The 21,895-nt window shown below is 36.5% G+C and overlaps 1 protein-coding gene across 6 annotated transcripts in view; it reads left to right on the top strand.

The window, feature by feature from the left end:
• tcf12 (transcription factor 12) overlaps positions 1-21,895 on the top strand; it is a 79,127-nt gene that overhangs the window by 3,783 nt on the left and 53,449 nt on the right. For all 6 annotated transcript variants that reach the window (XM_061743728.1, XM_061743736.1, XM_061743719.1 and 3 more), the window contains 2 exons: positions 9,626-9,699; positions 16,478-16,580. In XM_061743728.1, the coding sequence (XP_061599712.1) occupies positions 9,626-9,699; positions 16,478-16,580 (177 nt within the window). The remainder of the gene's footprint in view (positions 1-9,625; positions 9,700-16,477; positions 16,581-21,895) is intronic.

Raw genomic sequence — 21,895 nt, 5'->3', positions numbered from 1 at the left:
GGTCGATTGGTTCTTAGAATGTCATGCGGTATTTCTTAAATCCCAACTGCATCAACTGTGGTATATGTTTAGTGTTTGTAATCTCAAACAAAGAGCTTTATTTTTCTGTGTTGTGACAGTTTAATTTGGTAACATGTGAGCTGCCTCTTTTAGACTGCGGTGTGCACTCTGTGACTTCCAAAATAGTTCAATGTCAGCATGGTGCTTTTTGTTTGGAACAGAAAACAATCAAAGACTGTCAGGAGAGTTTCAGCCAGCACACATATTCACTCCTGTGTGTTCTCTGCTGACCAACTTTACCTTAAAAAATGCCACTAAGTATAAGTATTTGTGTTTGCTTTTATACATTTTGGCTGAAAATGTAAAATATAAATCTTTAGTTTGTGATTTTATATAGTTTTTGTCAAAAATGTACTGTTATGTTACTGTGATGATTTCTCTTTGTAATTTTCTCTTAATTTATAAAAAATGAAACTTTTTGCCATACATCTTTTTTTAATCTGTAATACATATACATTACATTGTGTTCATAGTAATTTCCATATGTCAGATATGACATCAGTTATTGTTAGCAACCTAAACTTTATCAGTAAAGGATTTTCTGTAAACCTCATCAGGTACATTTGTGTGGCATTACACTGTTGGTGAAAGATTACATTTTGTTATAAAGGATACACTGGTGATGAAGACTTTTCATGGCATGAACTTATTTTAAATGATTTTTAGGCTCAAACATCTGAGTATAGGATAAGTTTAATCACAACAGTAAAACCACTGTTGGACTCCAGACTAACTTTTTCCCAGGAGAACCACAGGTACTGAACATTTTATGAGCACCAGAACAAAAAATAGGAGCACTATTATAAATTGAGGGTAATGAAACACTAATATTTTTCTATCTTAACTGCATTGAAGATAAATAAGTGATTGAGTAAGAAATAGTTTGCATAAATAAATAAATAAACAAATAAATAAATAAATAAATAAATAAATAAATAAATAACCACAGTTTTCTTAAAGGTTAAAGGGTAAATTAGAGTGAATGGATGGTTTAACCCTATGCTGATACATGAATATCTGAGATCTCTCACTCCCATAATCACAAAATGGAAAAAAAGTTATATACAAACCAAAAAAATAAAAAGAATAAAACATAGATAAACCTACCTAATATACTATTCATAATGATAGTAAAAACTCAAGATGTTTTAAACAGTATTTTAAAATAAAACAGCAGTTTATGTTTTTGTAGGCTAACTTGTCTGTTCATTACCTAAACATTTATCAATAATTAGGATAAATGGCATACTTGCCAATGCACTGAGTAGTATTTCCACTTTAGTTCATTGTCATCAGAGTCTCTTTTAATGAGCTGCACATATATTGTGTAATTTCAGATTCAGCTGAGCCACTTTTTTAACACTATTTACATTTTTCTTCCATGAACAGCAGCAACTGCTTCACAGCATGGATGCATGCACTGAATTTTATTGTCATTTCAGTCTTTTGTCTTTTCTTAGTCATTAGTTGATTCTGCCCTTAAAGTGCTGATGCTAGATGCTTTCCAGCTCATGGCTGTAGTTAATATGTCATATGTAGTTGACATGCATCTTGCTGGTGTTGCACTTTACGTTTCATGTGTAAAGTTTGTGGTTTAGTTGTTGTTGTTTGGCCACACAGAGATTGCATCATAAAAAACACAACGTTTTCTTCTTTGGAGTATCTTTGTCATCAAAGTTATTTTAGTGTTTGAAAAAAGTTTGAAAAAATAGTTGAAAGCACAAATTACTGTGGACTTATTAGAGACCACTGGTAGATGATCTAAAGACAACAGATACACACACACACACACACACACACACGCGCACGCGCACGCGCACGCGCACGCGCGCGCGCGCACGCGCACGCGCACACGCACACGCACACGCACACACACACACACACACACACACACACACACACACACACATTCCCTTATCTGTTCGTCCTTTTCTTTTTTGTCTGTTTGTCTTGTTAGCACGTCTCTCCTTTTTACTGCAATACAATTCACCACTAAGACACATCACACAAACACTGCAGTAATAAGAGCACTACACACAGCACTCATCACTGTCTGGTCTTTCTATCAGTCTTGTCTTTCAGGTTTCACATCAGTAAATTTAGTCCTCTTTTTCAGAATTAGGAAATCAGATGTTAATAAATTTTTTCATTTTCATTGCCTATAGTTTTGCGCAAAACCAAATATCTAAAAATAAATCCTGCAACGTAAAAGGCAGTAATTCAAAAAACCAAACAGTGTTTTAAAATTTTTTTTTTTAGGCGATTCAATAATCCTTGTATTCCCAAAAGTATAATGGAAATGCTTTTTGCGAATTTCCATGTGTCTGGCAGTGCCGGATGTGACATAGCTTGTCAATATATCTATCCATCCATCCATCTTCATCCCCTTGGTCCGGGTTGTGGGGGCAGCAGTCTGAGCAGAGATGCCCAGACTTCCTTCACCCCAGACACTTCCTTCAGCTCTTCCGGGGGAGTCCGAGGCGTTCCCCGGCCAGCCGAGAGACATAGTCTCTCCAGCGTGTCCTGGGTCTTCCCCGGGGTCTCCTCCCGGTGAGACATGCCTGGAACACCTCCCTAGGGAGGCGTCCAGGAGGATCCGATACAGATGCCCGAGCCACCTCAGCTGACTCCTCTCGATGTGGAGGAGCAGCTGCTCGACTCCAAGCTCCTCCCGGGTGACTGAGATTTTCATGCTATCTCTAAGGGAGCGTCGAGCCACCCTGCGGGGGAAACTCATCTCGGCTGCTTGTATCCGCTTGTATCCGCTTGTATCCGCAATCTTATCCTTTTGGTCATTACCCAAAGTTCATGACCATAGGTGAGGGTGGGAGTGTACATTGAACGGTAAATCAAGATCTTTGCCTTTCGACTCAGCTCCTTCTTCACCACGACGGTCCGGTACACCGGCCGCGTAACGGCAGACATTGCACCGATCCGTTCACGCTCCATCTTTCCTTCACTTGTGAAAAAGACCCAGAGATACCTAAACTCCTCAACTTGAGGTAGGACCTCTCCACCTACACGGAGAGGGAACACCACCCTTTTACAGTCGAGAACTATGGTCTCGGATTTGGAGGTGCTGATTCTCATCCCAGCCACTTCACCCTCAGTTGCAGCACATGCTGATGGTTCTGGCCTGATGAAGCCAACAGGACAACATCATCTGGAAAAAGCAGAGAAGAAATCCTGTGGTTCCCAAACTGTCCCCCCTCTGGCCCCTGGCTACACCTTCAAATCCTGTCTATGAAAATTATGAACAACCGGTGACAAAGAGCAGCCCTGCCGGAGTCCAACACGCACTGGGAACAGATGACGTCGGACGACTTACTGCAGATAATGCGATCCAAGCCTTTAGCAAAGGTCCCTGGACCCCATACTCGCGAAGCACCCCTCACAGAATACTACGAGGGACAGGGTTGAATGCCTTCTCCAGATCCACAAAGCACGTATGGACTGGTTGTCAAACTCCCATGAACCCTCAAGCACCCTGTGGAAGGTTTACTTCTGATCGAGTGTTCCACAACCGGGACTGTTCCTCCAGAATCCTAGGTTCGACTATTGGCAGAATTCTCCTCTCCAGTACTCTGACGTAGACTTTACCGGATAGGCTGAGAAGTGTCATCCCTTATAACACACTCGCCGGTCCCCCGTTTTAAAAAGAGGGACCACCACCCTGGTTTGCCTCTCCAGCGGCACTGTCCCTGACCTCCATGCAATGTTGCAGAGGCACGGCAGCCAAGACAGCCCTACGACATCCAGAGACTTGAGGTACTTAGGGCGAATCTCATAATTAGCATGACATTTTGAGGATAAGGTTGACCAACTAAGTCCGACAGGGGGAAAGGAAATTAATATGTTGTTATTTTATAACAAAAACGTCTGGTGACCGCACATATGAAACATACCTGCATGTTTGACTTTTCAAAGAAGAAGTTTCCACACAACTCTCCTTCTGGTTTGGATACAAATTTCAGCAGGCTAAAATTAGATTGCATCTGCATACATTTTGATTTAAATATTCCACTGCAGAACGGCTGTGTTGGGTTTAAATCCTTCCTTCCTTCAGCCTAAAGTCAGAACTTGCGTCTCTCAGATCCTCAAGGTAGGGGAAGAAGCACCTACATAAGTGATTGTGAACTTAAGGAGAGTGAGTGTGCAGACGTAAGTGTGGAAATTGCGGGGAATGAGGGTTTGGATTATTGCATCTCAGCCGGGCATAGTCAGATAATTGAGGTAGAGAGGGACAGGCAAGACCTTTCAAAATTGTGCCAGAAAAAGATGGATTTGAAAAAATAGCTGAAGTGACTCTAACAGAGATTCATAATTTCTCTCTTCCAGCTGTGTTGATGACGCAAATCTGATGAGGCCATTGACTCTTTAGTGTGTAGTGGAGAAGTGGATAGCTGCTGTGAAATGGGTAATTTTCATTTAGTCCTGCATACTGCTACATGTTTATGCTGTGACCGGCTGGCAGTGTAGGTTGGTTTGTGAAGACAGTTGGATCCCGAAATTAAATGCTTTATTGCTGGCCACATTAACAAAGAGCTTCAGTTCTGCCTTACTTTGTGTTTATAAAAACATTAGTTTGTTACAGTCAAGAGCCCGTTTGAAGTCAGAGTAAGTCAATTCTCCTAGTGACCAAGTAATTATCAGATGTTTAATCCGAAAAATAAAACAAGAATAACAAACCTTGTGCTGATCTTTTTTGGTAGATTTGACTCACGCCTGTGAAAGCAAGCGATACATATTTAAATTTGTTAGGCAAATCTTTTTTTTCTATATTTTTAAACACAAACATAGAGTAATCTTCTACCAATAGTTTCCACATCTCAAAACCCATGAATAGCAATTCAGATTCAAATCAGATGTGGAGGTAGTTTCAATTGCAATCAGTTGCAAATCAGAATGGGCTTCACACATCAGGTTGCTTGAACATTTGATAACTTCCCAGTAAGACAGTAACAGTTAATGGCTCAGTGTAATCATTATTTTAATTTGCTTATTCTACCATGTTTATTCAGTGGACGGTTATGGAGAATGTTTGTACAGCCATCAGCTGTACAATATGGACATTTCTTTTTCTTCTACAGTATTTTGGGTTTTAAATCTTTATTTCAATGCTTTGTCTTTGTATTTCTATAATTGTACAAAAACATTAGGAACATTTAAAAAAAAAATCACATGAATGCACCTGATATAACTAATTCTCATTCCCCTTTACCCACATGCATAAATCACTATAGTTCTGGTGATTATGGGTCAGAGTTTCTGCCCCGACTAAATCCTGTCAGTTGAAGTTTAATTTTTAAAATTTCAGTATATTGGTATTTTTAAGGATTTGTGATCTGTAGAACTTATTGTGAATGTGAATTAAACTTGCGTTGTCTTGGAAGTTCAACTTGCAAGTTAACATTGGTGACTTACAGTGTTATCAAGAAATATGGTTCTGAGAAGTGCATAAGTGAAGGTGTTTTAGTGAGTTTTGTATATTTAAAAAAAATACAGTGATAATAATTGCTCAGTGGGAGTGGGAGCAGCTAAGCTAGGATGATCTCAAGAGTTTAAAAAAAGAAAAACATAAAAAGGATCCTCACAGAGATCTTGATACTCAAGAGATCAGAAAGATAACTACACACATGACAAACCCAGCCACATAATTAAGAACCTTCTAGGTGTCAAAGACCACAGAAAGGCAAGGATTAGGTGAAATGATTTCCATCAGAGAGAAACTAATTTATCACGTGAGGTGAGCCAGGGGAGAACTGAGCTGATGTTTTGATGGATCACACGTTAATCAAAATATAATGGACTACATCAAGACTGGATTTGATATTTTAATACTGGACAGAATCTAATGTGTACATATCAGCTGGTGGACTATTATTTATATTGCTTATTCTATAACAATGCACAGCTATCTTTATGTGTGTGAGACATTAGAGTGGGAGAGATGTGGTAAATATAGAAAGACATTATATACAATATAAAGACTAATACTTGATAGCTCCCGTTTCTGTTGAGCAAGATACCCGAGTGCAGCGGTCAAACATGTAACACTTAGTCTGACAAAATATTATGCACTTACAGTAATTCATGCATTTCATGGACTGCATGTTTGCATTAAAATTATTATTATTATTTTTTATTATTATTATTATTATTATTATTATTATTATTATTATTATTATTATTATTATTATTATTATTATTATTATTATTATTATTATTGAATTTTTTTTACTGCAACCCTTTTGTGTTTATAGTTTCAAGCCAACTGCTTGAGTGACAGCAGTAGTTCAGTCCCAGACGAAACAGGATTATAAAGATTCCTTAATCAAACTCAGCTTTTCATAAATGAAGCAGAGCTTTGTGTCTGAATGTATTTAATTTTCTTTGGAGTCTTTTAATGTTGGGAGAACTTTAAATTACCTGCTGACTTTTTACTTTTTGTTCTACTTTAATATGTGTCCAAGTTGGCAACATCGTTTAAATTATCGTATTGTTTTCATGTCAATATGCAATTTAAAAAATGAAAAAGCCTGAACATTACGGCCATGCAGTTTTTGTACAAAAGTATCCAGAAATACTGGAACTTTTTGGCAGTTTTATAGTTTATGTTTCCCACAGTGTTTTCTGTATACATTTGAGTTACTTAGATTCTACTTGATTTCTTTTCCTTTCTCACTCAATCCTTCAGATAAAGCTTACGGTTCAATTTTAAAATGTAACAGTTATTTAGTACAGCTTTTTTAGCTGTTTTTTTTAGAAAATTAGAAATAGCTTCAAAGAGATCATACTTTATTAATTGCTATAAGTTTATTAATCAGTTTTAATAAAGATATATTTGAAGTGGGACAAAATGTATCCCTCTTATTCAGCAGTGTTAGTTTTATCATGTTGATCATTTTGTATTACCTGAGTCTTGTTATTTCACTGAAGTAAAAAAAATTCTTATATATATATAGAAAAGGCCTCAGTTTTTCTCTTGAAACACTCCTTATCATCCAGGGTTTCTGGGTGAGTGCACCTATTTATGAATCACCCAGCAGAGACTGCATTCTTTCAGTGAATTATCCACTTTTCCTGCCTATAGTATGATGCTGTTTTGGTCACATTTGGGTTATCAGCGGCCGTTTTAACTCCTACTCTCTTGATAGTGGAGAATTGATGATGGACATTATGTCATTTCCTTGGCTGTTAAAAGCAGAAATGATTATTCATTATAGGATTTTGAGCACCTTTGCTACACTGTAACAAGAGCAGTATGGCATGGGTTCTCTTTTGTCATTACAATTATACTGAATTTATGGCATTTGTGTTTCTTTCCTTTAGCCATTGTGTTGAGTTTTTGTTCACCAAGAACAGATGTCCCCTTGAGTCCTTGTAGGAGATGGTAATCAGAGCAGATGACAACATCTGGCCCAAACTGCAAACACAGAACCATATTTTTTTGCACTCACTTTGTAAATAGCCTCATGTGGGGAAAATATTTCACATTGGTATACTTACAGAACTTGTAGGAGTAGTTACCTGTTTCCATAAGTTTAAAGGACAACAGCCAAATGATGAAAGCGAGACAATTGCTATGTGGTTTTCTTTTTTTGTTTTTTGTTTTCGTTCCACAAAGCTACTGAAGAAGAGGAAATGAATCTACTGTACGTAGGCAGCAAAGCATCATCCTTGTCAAGATGAAACTTAGCTAAAGATCTGCTCAGTGGAGCATGAGTTTTGGTACGAGAAATGTCACAGACTTTCTGATTAAATATATAATTAGATTTTCAGGTTTCTGAAGAAAAACATATTTATAGCAATAGGCTGAAACTAGATTGATAATGATACATACCTGTAATGTTATGTATTGTAGTGTTAAGTTTCAGTATGAGATGTTTGGTTTCTTATGATCATATTGTTCCACTTTTTCATAGTTTCTATGTAACAGTAAATAGATTATGATTAATTACCCTGCACTCATCTAAATCGAAACATTACATTTAGCTACTTGCTGAGCTATGCTTTGATGTCGGTGAATCACACAGCCAATGAACACATTTTTATTTGAGAATTTTTTATGCTGTACATAATTGACATCTGTTTTTATATTAGTTTCTTTGTTCACCTGCCTCTATGATAATGACTTATCCTGCAATCTGTAAAACTTCAGAAGGGAAATAAATAACAGTATTGAAACGTTTTTGTTTGTTCTTTGCAGTGTTATTATTATTCCAAGCATACATATTTTCCAAATTTGATATTCTTTATTTGAAGTTGAAAATGAATAAATCATATTGCTTTTTAGTGAGACAGATGGAATTACAACAGGGACAATCAATAACTTGAGAAATGTTGATGCTTTACCTGCTCTGCAGCAGTGGTTTTGTTGTGGAGGCTTTTCTGTTGCTACAACTCAATATTGTTTCAAACAGCAAGAAGAATAGAGGCTTCAAATATTTGTTAATGATTTTATCACATAAATTAGATTCTGAAGACCAGATATTATATTTTTTCAACATATGCCAGATGGTCTTGCTTGACAGTTTGGTTGGCTTTATTGATTTATGTGTTTGTCTGTTTCATCTTTGAAACATAAACGTTTTTGGTAATCTAGAGAACCGTGTTTTATTCTTAGGTTTTTAGCTGAGCCCATGTGACGAGTATATGAAAGAATATGGCTATGGTTCATATAAATAAGAATAAATGACATCTTGAAAGAATTTGGTTTCAGCTAGAAAACAACTTAACATGATTTAATAGTCTTATATCTTAATTATTTCTAGGTTGAAACACAAAATCAAGTTGGAAAATGTCCCTTTTTATTTTCTAACTATCAGGGAGATTATTATGATTATCAGTCTAATTATGAGCAAGATGTAATTGATATGAGATTTTAATAACAAATATAGGCGATATTATTTACAACAGAGGGCTTCCTTTTGATTAAGTGTAAAGTTACCCATTTTTATTCAGGTTACATAATGAATCTATGTGAATTTCAAGATTTAGGCTATGTTTAATAGGCACACTGATCACAAATAACTTGCTGAAGTTTTGTCATCCAAGCCTTGACATTGATTTTCCTGCAGCCATCTGCCTGTTGAGCAAGAGACTACTTGCCCAGTAGCTACACTTAATTGTCTGAATGGAAAACAGGGTGTCATTTAGGAAAAATCAAGAGACTTGGGGATGAATTGTAGTTTAGGATACAAAAGGTTTAGTTGTAGTAAGGATTTGTACCAGTACAATACCAGTAAAAATACAGTATGCTCATCTTTGTTTCTTTTTGTGCAATTATAAATCTTGTGTATTTCCAGAAGCTGCTGTTACGAGCTGCTAAAATTACAGTTCATGCAAATAGTAGGAGCAACAGTGTGTTAAATATGTTTCGTTTTTGATGACTCAATCAGTTCAATTTTAATGTATGAAAATAGTTGCGATTGCATTTTCTGTCCCACTTTCATAGATGTGTGTGTATGTGTAAGAATGTAGTTGCACATACTTCTACTTCTACATTGAACTATGTGTGTAAAAGTGACTTGCTGACTGAGTTGTGAATCTCTTTTTCTGACAGGTATGGATGAGCGAACCAACCAAGCGTCTTGGACCCCAGGTGGCGAGTCCAGCCCTTCCTATGAATCGTCCCGGGTAAGATGAGCCTCAATATAATACCTCTGAGTGGCCTTTCTGCTCCACAGCACATCATTTAACACTCATTGCATCAAAGTGGTAAATTCACAATGTTTTAGTCTCACCTTATCTCAGTGCTAGTCATGTTCTTTGACCTATAATAGATATATTTCTCTGTTACAAAAGGGATTGGAAAGAGTTCTTATGGATGGTGGATTCTTTTTTTTTTATACTGAACAAGCTTTCAGTTTACAGGGAAGCCAATGACCACATTATGTTATTGAGCTTTTCAATTGAAATTCAAATGCAATTAAAAATACTTTATTAATTAACTTTGATTCTTCAGTTTCATAATACATGTGGATACATCACAAGAGCAATACATTTTTTATAAATCTTGAATTTTTAGTGTTTTAATTATCTTAAAATGTTTTGTTCTTGTTACATCTTGCACTTGTTCCTTTGCTCTTTTAAAGGAAGGTCAGTCCTCTGTGAAAGTGGGGTGTCAGTTCAATAATTCAGACTGTATTTAGGCATTTTTTTTATCCATACAAAAGAACAATTTGAGAATTTTATTTCAAAGTTTTGAATTTAAATGTGCTTTGTAGCTGTCAAAATGATTGAAACAAACCTGATTTTTAAAATTAAAATCATGAGTCATGTAGCTTAATTTAAAACTATCCATTGTATTTTGTCTAATTATTATCATAAATCAATTGTACTTTCAAGTGTGATGTATTTGTATGATCGTCACTGTGCATGTGAAGTGACATGTGGAAACTGTATGTCTTTGTTTTGCAAGTGAGAACACTGTCTCACTGTCTGTGTGAACAGCTCTCCCTCGTTTGTTTGTCCCTCACACGTTGGTTGTTCTGGATGCCCTGTATGAATTTCATTTAATGTCAATCTCCTGTCACGTTCTATTAGAATTCAGTTAAATGTCAGAGCCACTCGGGCTGCATTACCTTGTTTATTTCTCTGTGCCCTTCCCGATAGAACATCTACAGGCTATGGTAACATAGGCAGCTTGATTTGAATTATAAGACAGAGGCGCTTGAGATATCTTTGCTCCAGGTGCATATAAATGAGTGATTCTGACATTACAAGGCACAGCATCAGCCAGCAGACAGCTGTTTGCACATCTATAAGGCTTGCATGCGGACACTTACACACAGCTGCCAACACAGACCATATATTGATACAGACTGGACTGTTGTGGAATTTTCAACAATAATGTGTTTAAATTCTATTTTTACTATTTTTTTTAAATATATAATTATGTAATAATTATGTAATTTCAAATTTTTTTTAGAAGTCACATCACAGGGGTTTATAAACACAGCTGGCCTTGTAAATGCTGTCTACATCAGTAAATAAATTGGCATATTCTTTCTTATGCTTAATCATTAGTGATACACATCAAAAATGTATTTACATAAGACATGACAACAATAGATTATGGTGAAGTGCTGGTTTGACTTTGGATTATGGGGTCAAATGAAAGTGCTGCTTAGATTTAGGGAATGTCACAAAGATATTAAAAAAACAAAACATGGGAAGGCTGAAAGAAATGAGAAATTCTTGTCCGATAGTATATTGCTTTTTATAGCAAATGTCATAGAATTGTTATAGAAAAGCATGTATATGTCAGTTTTTTCCAACATATTTTGTCAAATTGTATTGTCACTACCAGTGTACACACATCATTTTTCCATGTTATTGCTAAAACATCTACCTTCTGTAGTATTGCGGCACTTTTAAATTGTACATATTTCTCTCTACACTGAACCAACAAGACATAATATTATTATTATTATTATTATTATTATTATTATTATTATTATTATTATTATTATTATTATTATTATTATTATTATTATTATTATTATTATTATTAAAAAGCTATCTGGTCCTTACTACATCTGAAAATTAGACAAATTCAAACTCTGATGAACTAAATCCAGGTACAGTTGGGAATAACTAAGTACACCCTTTCATTCAGTAGCTTGTAGAACCATCTTCAGCAGGATTAACTCGAAGTAATCATTTTAGGTGTTTCCAATTATTTGTAAAAACTATGAGCCTGCTTTTCTACGTCAGCAGTCTTGTAGTTTTTTCAGATACAACTTTGCTTAGCCATGCTGCTATGTTTTATTCTTTATTCTTTTTTAAAGAAAAGGCACTTTGTCCTGGAAACTCTTACAAGCAGTCGATACTTGTTAGTTCTTTTTCTAATCATACAGTAATAGACAACACTTAACATTATAACTGCGGCCTGTAGAGTCCTTCAGGTAGCTTTTAGGTTTTATGAAAGCAATGAATAGACGGACTGATCTTGGAACTAGTTGGAATGTAAACGCATGGGAAGATTGGCACCTGTCTTAAATATTTTCCACTTGTGGATAATCTGTCTTACTGTAGAATTATAGACTCCAAATTGTTTGGAAATTGTCTTATAAACCTTCCCGGAAGGATGAGCAACAACACTTAATTATTTATTGGTGATGTTTTTCTACCTTGGGACTTTGTCAACTTCAAACCAACTGCAGAGCAATGGATTTATTGTTTTTATATTTGTAAATCTATGATTAACGTTTATTTTTTTCAGGGCCCATCTGGTAGATATGTAAAAATACTTAACTAGACAATGATCCTTTTCATGATTTTTGTCAGATTTTTATTCGGTTAAAATTGCCAGCAAATAAGCTGAGCATCATCATCATCAACCATTTCAGCTCAATCCCTTTGAGCAGAGGAGTTGTCACAGCGGATCATAGTCTGCACATAGATTTGGCCCGATTTTACACTGGATGTCCTTCCTGACGTATAAAATTTCATAATGAATGCGAATACACTGAACTAATACCATCAATGTACATGATGTAATAATAATTGAGAAGATTCATTCAATATAAAGGTGAGACTAAAACAAAAATAATATTTTTTTTAATTAATTATATACTATTAACCATCTTTCTAAGATTTTATTTTTGAGGTTTTCAGATGAACATGGCTTAGATATACCCATCAACTGTCTGAACCGCTCTCTCTGTATCTCAGGTGTTTGTTTACACCACTCATGTATTTACGCCTATAAGGATTTCATATACATGGTATTGTACCTTAATAAATCTTTTTTTGAGAAATCTTTTGTGCTGTCAAAGCACTTCTTTCATTTTCTAATTTCTGTTGGTTTTGAGATTCGATGTCTAGGAATAACTACTTAAATTTTTGTCATGCTGTTGAAAGAGAATTCAGTAATTGATTAAAACAACAAATAATTTTTTTCACCCTGTCATCCCATTTCTCACTTTACACTATTTTCTAAGGCTCTTGGAAGAAATTTGGGGTCCCTCATCTTTTTAGCCTGTTACAAGGGATTCAGTTTAGTCACAGAGCTTGTTTGATGCGGTGCACTATGAATGTGTGATCAGTCAACTGTGAACAGTCCCGAGCCCGGCCGCGCTGACCTTGGCTCCCAGCCAACTGGTGTATCGTGGGTAGCAGCGGCAGTATGACAGGCAAGACTGTGCCCACCACCACCGCAAGACAACCCTCTCTTCCCTTGTGCCCTGCCCCAGTAGATACCTAACCCCACACGCATCCATCATGACGATATCATCACTTCTCAAGCAGTGTCATACAGCCAACCACAAATTCACCTGGGATGCAGTACAGTATATGGAAAAAATGACTCCTTAAATGCTTTGGTGAGTGATCAGGGAGCAAGGCTTGATCTCTGGTCTCATTGCTGCCATAGTGATCTGACAGTTATAGTCAGGAGTGCAGATGTAGCTCTATGGCAGCAAAGACACGTTATGTAAGCTAGAGTTCGATGATGTGTTTAGTAACAATCTAGTTGGGGTTTTTAATGTACCATTTTGAGTTTCTGCAATAAAATTTCAGTAAAATAGACTAGCCACATCATTTTTTCACTTTGATTTTCATGGTGTCTTTGAATTTAGCCCTCTGTAGGTGACATCCTTTTCTTCACACATTACCCAGTCCATAGATAGATAGATTTCAAAGTGTTCCTTTTATTTTTTGGAGCAGTGTATATTTAGAGATGTATTTTTATTTTAATGTTTTAATTGTGAAATAAAGATAATATACCATATCAGACTACCATGATTCCCATACCTTTTTTAATTTGTCGTGGCCCTTGACCGTATTTTGTTTTAAAAACTCAATCACTTTTCAGTTGGACAGGACAGGACAGGATGCTAGCTCAGTATTGTCTCTGAAATTCGTCACAGTATTTATTATTTACATATGAGGCAAATCACGGTCTGCAAAACACTAGAAGGAGGAGTTTTGCAACTACGATAGTAGAGGTTCCAATAGGAATGAATGGACTAACCGATATATTGCTTGACTCCACAGAAATGCGTGGAAGCGAGGCGTTAATCATCTAGCTGTAGTCTGTTATGTCTCATGTTTCCGTCTTGGACTCTAGCTGTCTCTCCAGTGAATCTCCTGTAACACGGATGGAATAAACCATTACTATGACATGGAGAGATGAAACCGTAACTGTCTTTTTACTGCTACTTATGACGGAAGTCCTTCAAGCTGATTCCAGCCAGAAAGTCCAGCAGGTGAACAACTACACTTACTGTAGCCCCAAGTTCACAGAAACTGCAGAGTACAGCAGTGATGATGCTCACCAGTGCAGTCCAAAATGGTGGATTTCTTCAGGAGTTCAAAAAACTTGTTGGAAATGCACTGAAATAATTTAAAGTGCTAGGACTTTGTTCCTGAACACATTATGTACAGTGCAGTAATACTAATTAATGTCAGAAAGCGTGCGCCGCAACATCTATGTGCACACACCTTTGCAATCACACCACCAAAACTGGTATATATATATATATATATATATATATATATATATATATATATATATATATATATATATATATATATATATATATATATATATATATATATATATATATATATAAAGAATGCCAGTCTCCTAATCTGTCTTGCTAAACCAATTTGTTACTTTAAATGTACACTTTAGAGATTGTTTTCCCTTGTATTCTTGTAGAAGTCAGGACCTGCTTTTGCTTGAAAGTTTGTGTGTTTGTATTAGTTTGCTAGGGCTTCTCATGGGGCGATTGTTGTTATTGAGTCGGTTCATGGTGTGATTAACAGTGTGTGCAGCCTGGCAGCAACACAATAGGGAATCGCTCTTCGCTGCACAACACTTCACTGCCTTTAAGATTTCTCCATCACCATCCACTCAAAAAAAGAAAAAGATAATAAGATTTACTTTTACTGTATATTGAATGCAGACGGTATGAGCTGGTGAAAATAGCTCCATACAAATTCAAGCCCAGTGCTGCTCGGACAGTCAGGTGGGAGTTAATGTAGTTTGGGAGGATGTATTTGACTGGAACACAGGAAGATTTTCTCAGGTTTTGGGATTAACTCTGTCATGGATCATCTTTTTTTTTATGCAGAAACCCCAAGTTTTCCAGAACCATACTGTGTTAGATATTTAGACCTAAGCCCCCGAATCTGATATCTGTCATGAAATAGCACTGTGAAGCTGCAGGAGAAAAAGGCAATTTTTGTAAGCTGCAGGTACCTGGAAGTGATGTAGGATTGGATTTCTTTGTGTCCTCCACTTCTATTAAACAGCAGCTTCTGTTGACCTACATGGATGAAATGGCACAAAAAAACATAACCAAGTTAAAGTACTACTACTAATAATGATAATAATAATAATAATAATAATAATAATAATAATAATAATAATAATAATAATAATAAAAAAACATTACATAGCATTAAGGTTTAAATGTTTTTCAAAACAAATTTCCGATAATACGGTCAAACAGTTACTAAACACTCCACAGTTTCTCATACAGAAGCCTGCTACAACTTTTACTTCCTCTAGAATGGTCAAGTTTGGAGCCCATCTTGTCATCTTATTATATGGTTATATGTTTGAATGTTATAACAGCTTTGGTACTTTCATCGTATTCTATTCTGTTTTTGCACTGTATTTGTCACTGGTCTTTTCTGCATACATTTTTTCTTTGTTTCCTTAGTTTTTCATAGATGAAAAATTGTGTTTTGGCTAAACACTGGTACATTTGTAGAAATGTTTTTAATGTACAATGTCCTTGCTAAATAAACCAATAAATACAAATAAAGTTTTGGTACTTTGCATGTTTGTGACTGAAAGTTATTTTTGAAAACAATGCGACAGTAACTGCAGGACTGCAGGTAATTATAACCACTTTTCTCACCATTGCTAGAAACAAGTGTTTTTTTTTTACTATACCGTACCAACTTTTTTCATAAAACACTTTCACACAACCATGGCTGAAATAAAGTACTGAATAAAATTAAAACATTAGAAATAGATACAAAATAAAAGAAATAAAATACAACTAAAACAGAAATAAAAGACTGGCGGTTAACAGAAGATCTAAAATCTTAGTAGGTATATCTGCTCAGATGAAACCTGCAGGGTAAGTGTTTAACAGTGGTGGTGTTGACGTATACTAGGCATTACTGCTTTTGAAAAAGTAAACAAAGTAATCGTGTCCAAAACCTAGCAAATCCATTTTATTCTTGACTACGCATGGAAAATATGGCTCTAACCAGCTGGTGTCACCAGTTGATCTTTTCTGAAGAATCATAAATCTTTGGGACTATTGTATTTATTGGCATACATCACCAGTTTTTTTTCTTCCCTAATTAGTAAATTAGCAGTCTACTATAATGGACTATTACTGAAGTTGCTAACTAATATGCTTAATATTCTGGTCTGTTCCCCCAGGGTTTCGCAGACAGCCCTCATTACAGCGATCATTTGAGTGACAGTCGATTAGTGTCCCATGAAGGATTGTCCCCAACACCTTTTATGAACTCAAACATAATGGGTGAGTAAGCCACTCCTTGTAACTCCTCCTTCACATGCCCTTTGGTATCAGAAAGACTGTGAAGAAAATAAGATAAAATAGTTCATGACTGAGTTGCAAGGCTCATCATGCATCAAGACGTTCCAGCGTTGAAAGTCTTGCCAGGCGACAAGACTGTTTTCTGTCTTTATGTCCCTTCCTAATCCCTCCTCCTCTTTCTGTATCACCATCTTACTTCCTCTGTGATGACCCTCCCCCAGGTGAGAAATCATGCTATCAGTATAGCTTTCCATCACATGAAGCTGACTCCTGAACATCAAAACCCCCTTCGGCATCTTCCATTGGCTATATGGCTGTGTGTGTGTGTGTGTGCGTGTGCGTGTGTGTGCGTGTGTGTGCGTGTGTGTGTTTAATACCATTAATTATTGCATACCTTCTTAAAGAAATATACAGACTTTTAGATTTGATATGTGCCTCCCTCCATCCATCCATCCATTCATTCATTCATTCATTGCAATTCTGTTTGTCCTCTTTAAAGTGGTTATTTAGCCAACACCAGGATTTAATTCCTAGAGCCTTGCTGATCCTAGCTCTCCATGATGTTTCTCAGCTCAGTAGTTCCAAACCTTTCTGCCGGCCACAATACCCATCATTATACAATTACCATTTGTTCATTTGCTTCATGACACAAATGTTATGGATACATTTCATTCTTTCATTCATTCATTCATTCATTAAGTCATTATTATATGTATGTACTTTTTCTGACTTGCAATTATGCTCTGACATCACTATTAAAGCTGGATTTCATCTAACACCTTACCCTGGCATAAACATGGTGTGCAACCACTTGACAGTTTCATGGCTAACTACATCTCAGATCATTATGTAAAGGCCCTAGAGGCTGGTATCTGAATGTGATGATTAGTTCACAAATGGGTGTTGCTCAATTGAAACAAAACATTATCTTTCTTGTAATTGATCACATGACAGGTTCCACCACACAGCCTATCTCTACAGCTGTGTCTATAATATTATCACCAGTAGTAAATGTGATTTATTCCAGTAATATGTCAGAGTTAGACAGCATGATTCTAAACTTGGGATTACTTCGGCTTATCTCAAGTCAGGAATTGTGCATGATGGTGGTAGTCATATCTAGGAATTGCATATGTCTGTGATACTTTTAGCACCTTCATTAAGATATCTTTGACAGGTTGTTTCTTCATCAGCGCACATAGTAGAACAAGCAGTCAGTAGTGAATTAGTAGTAGTAGATGCTGGTTGATAGCCATAGAAGTCTTTATGTTTCAGCTCTGTCAGTCCCATCAGATTTTTAAACTGTTGAGTGGATTGTTTAAAATTAAACGTAATTGTAGTCGTTGTTGCTATAAATTATACAGCAATTAGTCATTCTTTCAGGTGTGTAAAATTCTAGGAGAAGGTGTAAATGGTTAATGTGTAAAAGGGTTAAAGTGTCATTGAGGATTACTTTTAGATAGGGAGGCACTATGATCGGCTGGTGGATAGAATTAACCGATTGCTCAGCTTGACTGACTATCACAGACAGGGCAGACTTCAGAAATAACTTTTTTAATGGCACATATTAATATAAACGTTTTTTCGTGCTAGAAATTTAATTTCAGTGTTTGAATGGTGAAAGGGTTCTGTTACGTCTGAAAATGTTGCATTTAGTCAGATGTTCAAATTTGCATCTCCTGATATTTATGGGCACCCGATTTATCATCAGTATGCATTCCAGTGCTTTAGACGTTAGTGCTGGCTTTAACACCAGTTTCATAAGAGGCACACCCTTCAGAATACGAGGGTGCCTGATTCCACCCCACCCTATCAACTGCTATGAGCAGAGCAGTAAAGACTTGTATCAAAAGGGAGCTGTTGTGCTCTATATCAGTGGTATTTTGACCAAAGCATGTCCATAAAATTTCATTAAGACCTCAGAAACGTGTAAAATGTTGTAAGGAAAAAGGGTGAGGATGGAGAGGGGCAAGGGAAGGAGAATAATATGCTCCTTTCATCAGAAATTAAGTTTAAGGTGTAATGAGGACCGGATAATTTGAGGATGTACTTTCTTTTTCACGTGTTTGCAAGTATTATTTGTGGAATCTTTGGCAACCACATGATTTGCCTCCAATTATTCTTAATTTCATCCTATTCTCAGTTGAGAGAGGAATTTATATTTTAGCATTCGGTCCACTTCACTATGTGTCAAGGCATTCGATCCTGTCCTTTGCCCACTGAGTTACAAACAAAGCATGACTGACATTTTTTTGCAAAGATGTATTAAGATCTCCAGGTCCTGGAGGGGAGGTTTGGCTCTCATTTACTTGTTTGGATCTACTTTCCTTGTTTAATTGTTTTGCCACAGGGACTGCCAACAGTTTATAGCCCTGACAAGAATTGGTTACATCTAATTACCTGCTGAGATTTTCTCTTGTGGTGTCAACTCGATATTGGGAAGTCAGTGGGGGACACTTCAAGCAATCTGGGCAATTACCACAGATGATAAGCTACAACTGCACTTCACGTATTTATTTCATGCTGTATTGTGAGTGTGTGCTGCTTAGTGTTTGACTTTTTGACATATTTACTCAATATACTGTTATTGTATGACTCAAAAATGAGTACCGTACGTGGGATTCACATGGTCTGAAAAGACAAAGACTTTCACTGTAAAAATATCATATATGTAGATACAAATTTATCAAACTGAAGAATGGACATTAACCAGATCCATACATATTTGTGTGTACATTTGGCTACTGTTTTGGCTACTGTTTTGCATTTACAGTTTCTAAATGCTGAAAAGGTTGTTGTTCAAGAGCAAAACCATACTTGACTATAAATTATTCAGTACCTTCCTTTCCTTTCAAATATGCTGTATTTGATTTGTTAGATTCAAGCGGGTAACTTTATCCTTCATATATTTTAAAGCCAAATGAGATTTCGTGTGGCGGCGCTGGTTGTATACTGGATTGTTTGAGTTAGTTCTTTCCAGGCATGTGTCTGAGGGCGTGACAGACAACTGCTGAGTTGTAGTTTCATACTCACGTTTCTCTGACATACCTCAAATCTATTACTCATACAGCTTTAGTCTTTGCATAAAAGCTAATCAGCTTAATGCTGTCATCAACACAAGCGTAGGACAACAAGAACAGCACTGCCAGCCTGTCTCATACATGTGAGCATAACGGACTTGTTCAGTGATGTTGCTGCCCTAAAATGTCTTATCCACTGCTGTATGCAGCAGACATTGGATACAATGTCTTTGTCAAAGATTTTACATACCGGTATTAGTTGAATTAAATATTGAGATTACAATAAAAACTACCTTCAGACAGTTTTTAAAATGCTGTTGGATTTTTTATATCATTTTTTCCCCCATGTAAACATTTTTTTCTAGAGCAATACAAATATTTTTAAGACCACAGAGTACTTGTGTTTACAGACTGAATATGTTTTTTTTTTTTTTTTTTTTTTAGAAAAAAAGGCTTCCTAGCTGATAATTGTGTTCTCAGCAAATTTCTTCTTGAAAGCCACTTATTAAATATTTTTGATGTGTGTTGATATATATGTTCTTTTGAACAAACATTAAACTGGGTCTACAGAAATGCACAAGCATCTGAACTACCACTGAGCATCCTTTTATTGAACTTCTTCTAATCAGAATTTATTTGCCAGGTTTGTCCAAACATAGAAGGAATTTGATTTGTCAGACCTTGTCTCTCCAGTTCAATAAAATACATAAAACAATTAATCAATTCATGAAATAAAATCATTAAATGATGATATGGTATTATTAAGGTTCCAGAAAGACATCTATTCTACATTTGCAAGTCAATTTTATTTCTTAGTTTTGTAATACATTGTTATTAGTTTAATGTCTAATTGATCCTCAAGGCTTTCCTTGAAGTGTCAAATCCCATTTCATCCTTGCACCCCCAGTGTAGTTTTACTGGGGCAGGTGTCATGCGTTAAAAGTCTCTCCCAGGGGAGAAGCTTTCCAGACCCATGCTGCCATTGTGTCCAGGTGCTGTTCAGGTGTGCACTCAGTTTGTAGTGCAGTGTGGGTCACAGGTGCTGCCAGTACTGCTCCCTTTTCCCACTTTATGTTTGTGCCTGTTTGCACACATTTACAGCACTACACACATACCCACAGTAACCTGCAAGCTTTCGCATATATTTATATCTGCTACATTATGCGGTTCTCTCCCTGGCCAAAGAAAGTCACACCCTCGAATATTTTGTTACTTCATCTTTTGCATTGCAGCACATATTTATAACATTGTTTTGAGAAGCTCATGCAGTGTCACCTCTTTTCTTCCCATTCAGCTTTGCTTTGCATAATGTGTTTGCCAAGATCTTGTACTATGTTGGACGGCTGTGAAAAGTCTTCTCCAGGATATCCCGCAAATTGTTAACGTTGTTAAGGTCTGGATTCTGTAGGGCTTTCATGTATGAAATTGATGTCTCATGATCTCTGAGCCACTCTTCACAATTTTCCGCCAAGAGAAACCTTACTTTATGAATTTCAACTATATCTATGACAACACTATAAAATGTATCTTTTGATAAGGGAAAAGCTGGTCATAGAGAATTCAGATAGTAAGCTGACAGAATGTTGCTCAACCTAGACCTAACCAGTTGAAGCAACCCCAGATTTTATTATTAAAACTAAATAGGTTTTAATAATGCATTTACAGTTCTGATTCCTTCCTAGTTGATTTGTTTGCTCAATGAAGACCAATAATTGGACCCTCTGAAACAGGGTAAAATCTATTCCACAGCAGGATGGGTTTTTCTGATAAAGTTGTTTAAAGAATGAGAAACTACTCTCTGCATCGGTTAGATTTAACTATTTAAATTGTATAAACAGGATTTTCTATTCATTTAAGTATTAAGTTAGCTAAATGAAGATGGTGACTTTTTCTTATGCAAAGAGGAAATTTGATGTTTGAGTGGATCCTGCTTAGTAGATGTCATTATACGGAGCTAGAGGGTTCTCTTATCGGTTACTGAGGTCAGTGTACCATGAAAGGCCGAAGATGAGCTCAACGGGCGCAAATCTAATTTGTCTTTCCCCACACCACCCACATATCCCCACAACCCTCCCCGCCTTCATGCTTCTCTCAGCCCATCTTGGGTCTTCCCAGCCCCTCCCTTCCTTCCGTGGGTCCTGGCCCCCAGCATGCAACTGGCGTTTCTGTCCAGCTGTAGAGGATCAGCTGTAGACCGAGTAGGCCCCAAGGGCCGTCTCTCTAAAGAGGATAGGAGAACCGTGGTATAGCCAACTTATGATGACATAACAAGTCTGT

This window comes from Cololabis saira, chromosome 2 (genome assembly GCF_033807715.1).
Source record: "Cololabis saira isolate AMF1-May2022 chromosome 2, fColSai1.1, whole genome shotgun sequence".
Lineage (NCBI taxonomy): Eukaryota > Metazoa > Chordata > Actinopteri > Beloniformes > Belonidae > Cololabis > Cololabis saira.
The sequence above is the reverse complement of the archived record's forward strand: the minus strand, read 5'-3'. Positions and strand labels throughout refer to the sequence as shown.